Source organism: Macrobrachium rosenbergii, chromosome 48, assembly GCF_040412425.1.
Source record: "Macrobrachium rosenbergii isolate ZJJX-2024 chromosome 48, ASM4041242v1, whole genome shotgun sequence".
Classification (NCBI taxonomy): domain Eukaryota; kingdom Metazoa; phylum Arthropoda; class Malacostraca; order Decapoda; family Palaemonidae; genus Macrobrachium; species Macrobrachium rosenbergii.
The window spans coordinates 30,474,571-30,485,774 of NC_089788.1; the positions used below are offsets into that span (position 1 = coordinate 30,474,571).

The window sequence follows — 11,204 nt, forward strand, 5'->3', positions numbered from 1 at the left end:
ATATATAATGCCTATATGGTGTGAGCAGTAACATTCCCTTCTACCAAGCGAGATGGTTCAAATTAGATTCCGGGCGAGGAAGACTAATTGAATGCATGCAGCTAATTAACCATTGTACTTCAGTAAATCTAAGCAACGACTTATGTACCCGACAGTCAGACGACTGTAGTCATAGCAAACAGTTAAAATGGGAATGGAACTCAGAACATCCTAAAATACAGCAGCAAACCACAAGGTTAGGCTAACCACTTCGGGGCTACGCCAGCTAAATGGATAAATTATGAAATTTAGGGACATGCCCAAGCACTGGGACCTATTTTGGCCATTCAGCGCCGTAGTGAAATTAAATAAATAACTTAATGATTAATGAAATGTAAATGAAGATGATGATAACCTACAGGGAATGACAACGTAAATCACACTTCATAAAAATATATATTATATATATATATATATATATATATATATATATATATATATATATATATATATATATATATATATATATATATATATATATATATATAATATAAAAATGTAAAAAGAATAAAATGGAAAAAAATTACAATACAAATAAAAGTATAAGTGCATACTCTTGTATGCATAAGGTAATTGGTAGAATTAGACAGTAAAACGGGTTAAATTTTAAAATATACCTCAATCTCTTTTAAGAATTTTACAAGGTTGTCGACATTAATGTCGTCTCCTAAAATATGTGCAAGTTATTTCCCTGAAAGACCAAATTTCCTGCGGGCAGCACCATATTTTGGACAAGACACCAGAATGTGCTCAACTGTCAACATAGTGCCACAGCAAGCACAGACTGGAGCATCACTTCCATCAAGAATAAAACTGTCTCAATCGGGAATGACCAATACGAAGTCTTAAAACAATTTCAGTCCTCCTATCTCTATGAAATGAAGACTGCCAAAAATTCAGATCAGGTCTAATTGCCTTCAGTTTCTTATTTGTGGCAATGAGATTTGTGGACCGCCGCTCCTGCCATTTGCGGCGTATATAGCTTCGGATAGGAGACTTCAGGTCAACGTATGGAACTTCATTGATATCCAGTGATCTTTGATTACATGCCCTTTTTGCTTCTCTATCAGCTTTTTCATTACCTTTGATCCCCACATAGGCAGGAACCCAGCAAAATGAAATAGATTTGTGCTTGCAAGAAATTCGAAAAAGCCACTCATGAGCTTTGAGAATCAAAGGATGGGATGAATTGAGACTATTTAGACTCCCCAAAACACTTCTAGAATCCGAATATATTACAAATGTCTTTTTGTTGGTACGATGAACAATAGCTAATGCTCTATTAACTGCAGAAAGTTCTGCTGTATACACCGAAGCTGAAGGAGGTAGCTTTGCAGCCTCATAAGAATCTTCTGTAATTACGGCTAGCCCAACTCCTTCTCTCGACTTGGAACCATCTGTATAAATCTTGTATGCACCATCATGGGTTACATCGTGTTCTAAAAATAAATTCTTGGCCATTTCATCAGTAAAGTTTGGCAATTTCATCAGCAAAGTTCTTCTTAATAATTTTTTTTTTTTTTTTTTTTTTTACAAATTTTTGCCTTAGGGATAAGCCATGGGGGGAATCTGGAGGCAACCTACTGTGAAATATTGTTTTTCTAACATGCCGTTATTTACTTCTTGATGTAACCTTACTTGGAAAGGAACAGATGACCTTAGTTTAAATTTTCTGTTGTAAGTTGGCAAATGACCTTACTTGAAGGATTTTCAGCATTGCTTTAATGCGCATTAAGTAACGCAGACCCAGTTCCTCCCGTCGTAGGTCAAGTGGCAGTTGATGGGTATCCACATACAGACTCTCGATGGGATGTTCGGAATGCACCGAAACAAATTCGTAATCTCATGTTATGGACAATAATATTGAGCACATCAAGTTTACTTTTACACGCTGAAGAATAGCTCTGACATCCATAATCTAGTTTTGATCTACAAAGTGCATCATGAAGTCTTAATAAAGGTTTCTTGTCAGCTCCTCACTCATATCCACAGACTACTTTCAAAAGATAGTTCTGCCCTTGAAATATCAATCCGATATCTCTCAGGTCCGAATATTATCGGGTAGTTGATGATCTTACCACAGTTCCTGCTATTTAGCTTCGGATATAAACCCAATCCCAGATATATCTTTTCCTATTTATCAGGTCCGATAAATTTTACAAAAGTGGAAAATTCCACAAAATTATTCCAAAGAAATATATAATGATATACGAGACTCTTGGACTCAAACCCGGGAACAAATTCCTGGGGTTCAAGAGCCCCCTCACCACGTCAAGGTGGTCCCACATCGAGAGGTCTACGCCAACTAAAGGAAAATGGTACTGTGGAAAAAAAATTTTATTCAAAGCTCACACGCAAACATTTTATAGGCACACATACAAACGTGTGTGTGTGTGTGTGTGTGTGTGTGTGTGTGTGTGTGTGTGTGTGTGTGTGTGTGTGTGTGTGTGTGTGTGTGTGTGTGTAGACGAAGCACACTCATAAAAATCAAGGGAAAGGAATAAGTGTGTTATATTGAGGACGATATCTTCTACATTTGACTTCACTGCATGTGATACAAATATATAATTAAAAATAGAAATTATCTGTTGCGTTGCTTCAATGTGCTAACAATACAGATGGTGTGCCTAACTGAAACTTTTGAGTTACTTAATAAAAAATATAAATTATATGTTGCTTCAAGCTACTGTTAAAGTAATGAAGCCATACATTTGTAAGAAAATACTTGCCACTATTACTAATGGAGTTTTATTCCCGATTACAATGCCTATATTATTAAAGGAAATAAATGCCACAAATTCTCATGACGTAAATTCTAAGACGAAGGTTCTCCAGTTTTAATATAAAGAGGTTTAACTCCCCATAAAAATTTACTTACGGCATTACAATGGTAATATTTTCCCAACAACAAAAAAGAAAAAATCCAGAAATTTAATAACCCACCCTTCACATGAGTTAACTTCTAATAACAACTAATTTAATTCTCCCCTTACCCAACCAAAAAAAAAAAAAATTCTACGATAATAAGAAGTGAATTCGATTCCTCAAAGAATAAATTTCCGAAAATTTCACAGAATTTACTTCCAAATAGGAACCTTCATTGACTCAATCCAAGAAACAACACATTCCAGATCGTCGGTCTGAGGGAAAATAATCCTTCGAGATGCACCATACCGCATCCCCAGGGATTATGGAGAGGACGCGTCTCCAGAGGCATGGTTTGTTTCTTCTGCCGATCAAGGAATTGTAATCGAGAAAGCATGCGGGGTCTGGCGAATTTCACCCACTAACAAGGATGCTGTCTAGGACGAAGGGGGGTGGTGGCTTCCCATGTGATCTTCAAAAAATAATGAATAACAAAATAAAAAATATTAAGTCCCATACATACACCATACACAATTGGTTAATTCAGATACACTCGGCAAGAAAAGTGAGGATACAGTTTCATTTAAATCTTCGGACATATATTGCTAAATAATGAGACATCTGGCAATTTTAGAAAGGGAAGGAGCTTCAGTCTTATTGTGTTTGTTTTCTGCTTGACCTATAACTTTCAACCATATTCTACGGTTCTGAAATCATTGATACTTAAATGCAGTAGTAAGCTTTACAGCATTCTTTCAAGTTGTAGTTTGCAGCGACAGTTCTGAGCAAAAGAAACATTTTTCCACATAACCTACGAAGTAACCTTGCACATATGAATTTATGACACCACAATGAACGGAATGCTTGCATAATCGGAAACGCGATCTTCCATAATGAAATCAAGAGTTAAATTTGAGCTATGTCCAACGAAAAACTTGGGGAACAATAAAGGAACGAATGCAATGTTATGGTGAGAGAGAGAGAGAGTTGCTGTTGTGTAAGCCTAGGCCTATATGTAGAGCTACTCATTTCATTATTTTTTTTCTTTTAGAGATTGAGCGATACTATATTCGTATAGTATGTTTTAGCAATGGAGAGAGAGAGAGAGAGAGAGAGAGAGAGAGAGAGAGAGAGAGAGAGAGAGAGAGAGAGAGAGAGTTGCTGTTGTGTAAGCCTAGGCCTACATGTAGAGCTACTCATTTCATTATTTTTTTTTTCTTTTAGAGATTGAGCGATACTATATTTGTACAGTATGTTTTAGCAATTGAGAGAGAGCGAGAGAGAGACTATGGCAACGTTAAGAAACATCCAGTTAATTGTGTTTTCCCGCCGAAGTTATCGCGGTACTCCGCACATCATAGAGAACGCTCTTGCGGATTTAAACAGATTGGGTCAACCTGCCCTAGCTGTCACAACATTTACTGCCATTAATTCCAGCTGACCTTTAACACCGTGAAATACAAATATGAATCTGTAAAAATTAAAGAAATTATCATTACCTCGTATGATGATGCAATAATAAGCCTGTTCATAACGGAAAACGAGTAAATATTGCCGTTCTGATAAACAGTACTACACCGAGATATCACACACTATCTTTTAGATCTCTATGAACGAAGTCATCTGAGAAATTCTGATTACTTCGGACATGCATGGTGTTTTCAAGTATCTGAAAGTTTTTGTTTTGCAGATATAACATATATAATTTGCATTGTATTTTCATATTCTAGAGTAAATTTACCGAGATTATGTGTTTTCTGTAAGAAAAAAATTAAAATTCGATGAACGAAATCTAAAGAAAACTGTATCTTCACTTTTCTTGCTGAGTGTACTTGCAACAGAATTTAGGAACCCAATGTGAGCGGCAATGTGCTACAGATAGAGAAATCAACGATTTTTTTTATAATGATGCATGCACGATAACAAACACTGAATATGATGTAGATATGATTATCAAATGATTTTATGAGATGCACTGAAAAACTGTGGGCTATTTCTCCAGCCGCATACTCCAGCAGCTTCCACAAAAGTTGAATATTCCTCGGATTTTCTTCCTATTCCTCTTTTACAAAAATCACTTGATCTTTAACTTTTAGTACTTTTCCTTATTTTCACAATAAGGTTTTCGTGTCCTAAATTATAATCCTCTAAATACAATATCTTTCCCGTGATTCATAACCAAATAAGTTTTCTTTCTTGAAAAGATTCGACCTGATACCATTTTGCAGTAAGCGGTGTCTTGACAATTCTGCTCACAAATGGTAAACCAAAAATCAGTATATTCTTTAGACACTATTAGTGCAACGGCCTCACGTAATGACTCAACAACCCCCGATTCCACAGACTTTCTGGCTAAATTGACAACTGAAAACCTTGACTCCGAATTTGGGCTGAATAAACGTGATCAATATCAGCGCAGGATTGGAACTGTGGTTAGCAGTTAGGCCATATATCGCCTTGCCATCATTATAAAATATAATGCAATAAACATATTTACCAATGATTATTCACCTGTAAATCATCTTTTAAAATAAAGTTAATGGAATTATGACAAATAGCAACAAGCAGGTTAAGCAGAAATTTATTTGTATTTTGAAACCATTACTCAGATAAATGAAAAAAACATACAAAAACATTTTGCTTGTGAACACCTCCCCCTCTCCTTGATCAGCGTCAACATCATTTTAGTCAAGGAAGCACTCCTTCGCATTATACGACCAGCATACAGCAGACGTGATCGAGCTCGGGGCAGACACCGAAGAAGGCCTCCTCAGCGTTGGCCTTGCAGTCAGCCTCCGCGATGCAGAAGCCTCCACGCTTCTTACAGTCGCGGACGTTGTGGGGAACTGCGCGCACGAAAGAGGGGAGAAAAAGAATGATATCATATTTTCTAATCAAAACATATATGTTTTGATTACTTGCACTTAGAGGCACTGCGAAATCTCCAAATTACTTTTTGTTGGTTAAAAAATGGAACAAGTCAAAGGGCCGGAACTAATTAATACAATGGGGTGTCATACATTGAAACAGAGTGATATATAGTGGGAGGGGGGAACTCAGTGTGTTTACACATATTTCTATTTGTTCAACAGTCTACTTATCATTTTGTTTTTCTTAATAAAATACAATGACTAATTATTTCACTAAACCTTTTAGGTTCTGGTCAACTGACAATGCTGTCCGGTACGCATGCCCCTCACAAGTAGTGCTTGCTAAGCAATAATTCACTTTGAGCTGTTAATACGTAACACCATTCCTAATAAAAGAAATTTGCTTCGGTTGGTATTCCCCAGACAAGAAGTGTACGTCAAACAAAGGATGTCGTACACATCAAATATCTTTATGAATTTCTCAATATTTCTACGGATTATGCAACTGTATGTTAACAGAATTTCAAGAGATGAGTGTGTATTTCAGGTTGTTTTGAGTCGCGATTTAACCTTATTTCCACATTCATGGTTTACATTAAAAGAAAAATGGGTAATAAAGTTGTATAATGGAAGAATAATTCTGTGAATAGTAACATTCACTGGTCATACATTGTATTTACAATTTATCATTGTTCCTGCTTTTTTTACCTGAACTTCACTTTTTTATCGTCAATGGCTCTCAAAGATTGTTGTGGCTGCACGATGCAGGGAAATCTGAAGATTTAGCAAGTCTTTTAATCCACTAAGTCTGGGTCTAAAAACAGACATATTTTTTTAATTGCACTCCTCCTTCTAATGGAACTGCTGTGATTTGTTTGATTGGTTTAATTAATGCATGTAATACTACTATATTCTTGATCCTCTCAGACGTATGGCTACATAGATATATACACACACACACACAAACACACACATATATATACATATGTATATGTAAATATGTATATATAACCATTTTTTACCAAATACCTGTGACTATAATAATCATATGCATTCATATACATATATGTGATATATATATATATATATATATATATATATATATATATATATATATATATATATATATATACATACATTCATGTGATATATATATATATATATATATATATATATATATATATATATATATATATATATATATATATATATATATATATATATATATATATATATATATATATATATATATATATATATATATATATATATATATATATATATACATATATATATAAAATATATAATAGAGAGAGAGAGAGAGAGAGAGAGAGAGAGAGAGAGAGAGAGAGAGAGAGAGAGAGAGAGAGAGAGAGAGAGAGCTTCAGATACAAATAAAATATAGCAAAGAAAAAGTGAATGTATACAACATCCCGCAATAACAAATATATATATATATATATAAAACGTAATCATTGCTGTGCTATACAGTAGATTATAATTCCTCACTTCTCCTGCAACATTCTGCTCCGTCGCCCTGTTGTGTGGGACAGAGCCCCTTCTCGGGGAACCTGTCCTCCTCAGGGCAGAAGTCCTCGAGGGCGCACATCCCCCCCTGGCTGGAGCACGGTTCTTCAGGGGTGAACTGATGAAAATGAAGGACGGTTACTCTAAGACCTCTGACCTGTTAGTCTGTGAACTTTTGACTCTACTTTTGATACTCTTTGGAGTTTAGATGTAATGTTTACGTAAATATAATTATGAGTGATGATAAAAAGAATACGGACAGCTTTAGTAGCTGTGTTTGCTTAATAATAATAATAATAATAATAATAATAATAATAATAATAATAATAATAATAATAATAATAATAATAATAATAATAATAATAATAATAATAATAATAATAATAATAATAATAATAATAATAATAATAATAATAATAATAATAAGTAATTCTTCTGAATGGTCAAAATAAGTAATTCCAAAACCAGGACTACTTACACTTTCAGAGCCATGATCGACCGTAAAGAGTGGATCTGCATTGCATTCTGCAAGCGACAAATTACAATTAATCGCTGCACCAGGTTCTTCTTATTAAAAAGTGGTATTTCTTTATGGTATCAGTGGTAAAGAAACTTACATGATCAATGATTTATGTACAGAAAACACACATAACGATAAAATAAAAAATAAAACTGTAAAAATTTGATCATGCAAGATAGCAAATGATTATAAGAACCAATGAAGTGATAAATGCAAAAAAATATATTAATTAACAACTATTGGTTTTCATATACCTAGGATAATACACAATATATTAACCAAGACGAGAAGAGATAGCAAACTTATAAGATGAAGACAAGCTGGTAAAAACAGACCAAGAATGAACTGACTTCGCATCCAAAATTAACACTGGTATTAAATGAATGAAGCCTGTTATGGTAACTCAAGCGTATTGCTACACTGAAACACAGGTCGAAGACTAAAAATATCGACAGAAAATGGGATACTTTAAACTTAAGGAAGTAGCAAGACCCCACATAGTGGGTCCTGGGATGTGGAGGCCGAAACAAGCCTAGATCAACAAAGTTGATAACAGACAAGCCTCTTGAAAAGATACTAGTATAGATTTTTCGAGAGGTCAATAAAACAGAAGATATTTCCACATTCACGACAGACTTACAAAGGACGCAAAAAAATTTATATATACAAGACCGTTATTCAAAACAAAATGACTTACCGAAGATAACGAAGAATGCCACACAAACGGAGATAATCTTCACGTTCATCTTGAATAATTATTCTTATAATCTGTCACAGGGAAAAATACATTTATTTTATAACTGAGGACTTTCAAAAGAGATGAGAAAACGCAAGGTTACAACAGTTAGCCTAATCGATAAAACCTCTTTGAACGTTTCATTCTACGTATTGAACGAAAAAATAGTGTTATTTAATATATAAACATTTGAAAACAACAAAAAGTAAACATATTTACATTAGACGAGTACAGAGAGAGAGAGAGAGAGAGAGAGAGAGAGAGAGAGAGAGAGAGAGAGAGAGAGAGAGAGAAATACCGGCTTCTACAACACGAAATACGATGAAAATATCATGAAACTAAATTTGCAATTTATTATGGGTACTGGTATGTCCAATTTTGAGAGAGGAATTATCCTAAACTTAAGCAAGCCAGGTTTTATTTTAATCTAAGAATAATGATGGGAATAAAATTCAAGTTTTAGATATGAGAGGGCGAAATACTGCAAACGAGGAAAATTAGTTTTAGGTCATATTGTGAATAACTGTATTTCGAAGCAGTAATAATGAGGCGAAGTAAAAAAAAAAAATAAAGAGAGAGAAGACAGAACAATTTAATGCGGGTAACAGACGCTTCCGCTCTCTTCGGAGACCATTAGAGACCTTAATTTTTCCTAGTCACTCACCTTTGCTACTGTCAATCAAGGACACAAGATGAGAGGACTTGACACCGCTCAGACTTGCGATATACAACAAGTGACCTTAAATTGCAGCGTTGTGCTTAATTTATATCATGTCTGGGGCTGGATCATTTATTGCCAGATATCACCATGTGGAACAACAGGGAGGCTAAAGGTTACCAGGTACCGCCACTCTGAGGATAAGTTCATGTCTCATGAAGTTACGCGTTACGTCATGAAATTTTTAATTTTTCTAGTGTTATTTACTCTTCATGGTGACAAAGAAGTTATATTAGCAAAGGTATATGTATATATATATATATATATATATATATATATATATATATATATATATATATATATATATATATATATGTGTGTGTGTGTGTGTATGTTATACATATATATAATGTATATATATACATATATATAATATATATGTATGTATGTATGCACGTATGTATGTATTTATATTTTTTTCACACACTATTTGCTCAGTGCATTCCGAAGATATAATTATGTGACATGAAAGAATCAATAAGCCCGTATATGGTAATCGATACGAATACGAAATACAAGTAATTATAGATATAAGGGTTATCACCTCCACGTGAGGAGGAGGGGGGGGGGTCGCACTTACGTGTCACCAGAGCGAGGACAAGAACACAAATAAATTAATCAATTCATGAATAAAAGAGTAAAACTGACAAAATGATTTGCTGGGCCTCCTTCTCACTTCTCAATTCCTATTATTTGTCTGCAAGAAATGTTCACAACCTAGTCTCTTTCAATTAATGTCACACACACACATAAGTAAACACAACATTTAAAACACTAATCAATATTTGCATAATGTATTAAAAAATAAACAAAATAATGGACTTAAAAATCATCTATAAATGAATAAATAAATGAATAAATAAACCAAAATCGGTTAATGAAAAATAATAAAAGAATAAAGGTGTAAAATAAGACCTCATGATGTGAAGAGGCTAACGGGGTACGAAGGAAAATAAAAAAAAAAATTAATATTTAAGACAGAAAATTAAAAAGTCATCGGTAAGTGAAAAGGGAAAATTTTATGATAATTAAAACAGTTTAACCAGATTACTGAGCTGACTATCAGCTCTCATAGGGCTGGCCCGAAGGATTTGCATGAAATGCCAGATCTAGGCCAGAGACCTAGCACTTGGACCAAGTAGGTCATTCGGTATGGCGATGAGTGTATGAAAATGAAATTAAAAACTGCATGTAGGCATACGTTCTCATACTGGAACACACTCACACAATAAATACATTCATGCTCATGTTTCCATGTATACTCACAAAAAAGGTATGTTAAAATTCAGAATAAATTAAGTAACATCTTCAAATTTAATTGTTTTCAAATTCATTAGACGCCCTAGGTGTTTTCGCATTTTATTATTTACTTATTTTTATATTTTATTAATTAGAACACAGCTCCTCATGAACATTAAAATTGGAATTACTGAATATGTAGACGATTGACAAAATTTCCTTCAATAATCTACTTCCAAATTTTGGTAATCGCGGCAAGTTATATTCTGGACATTCACAGAATACATCCTTGGCTGTTATCAACACCTTGCACACTGGCATTCAGGAGGAGGGCCGTGTGGACTGTTCAATAAGTGTCCATGTGTCAAACGAATATGGCCTATTCGAAGATGCGTCAGAATTATTTGTGTGTCTCTCTATCTCTGATATGATGCACTCCGTTTTCCATCACTGGATTTTATCTGTTTTTATTTATTATTTTCAGGTTCTGCATTCCATATATTTTGCCATTTACTTACAATGATTGTTAAATTCAGTGTTAAAATATAAACGTTAAAAATGAAGAATGGTATTAGATAAAAACCATAAAAAATAAACATATATAAAAAATTTATATTTAAAATATATACTTAATATATAAAATAAATATGACATATCTCTAATAAATATATATATATACTAAATTATATC

General features: G+C 33.8%; 1 protein-coding gene across 1 annotated transcript; it reads right to left on the bottom strand.

Moving 5' to 3' along the window:
• Window positions 1-5,469: 5,469 nt before the first annotated feature.
• LOC136831715 (U-scoloptoxin(19)-Tl1a-like) lies at window positions 5,470-9,360 on the bottom strand. Its single transcript, XM_067092338.1, has 5 exons — window positions 9,222-9,360; window positions 8,519-8,589; window positions 7,780-7,826; window positions 7,284-7,419; window positions 5,470-5,750 (listed from the first exon to the last, which is right to left on the bottom strand). The coding sequence occupies exons 2-5, from the start codon at window positions 8,565-8,567 to the stop codon at window positions 5,614-5,616; spliced, it is 369 nt and encodes a 122-aa protein (XP_066948439.1). The 5' UTR covers window positions 8,568-8,589; window positions 9,222-9,360; the 3' UTR covers window positions 5,470-5,613.
• Window positions 9,361-11,204: the final 1,844 nt, after the last annotated feature.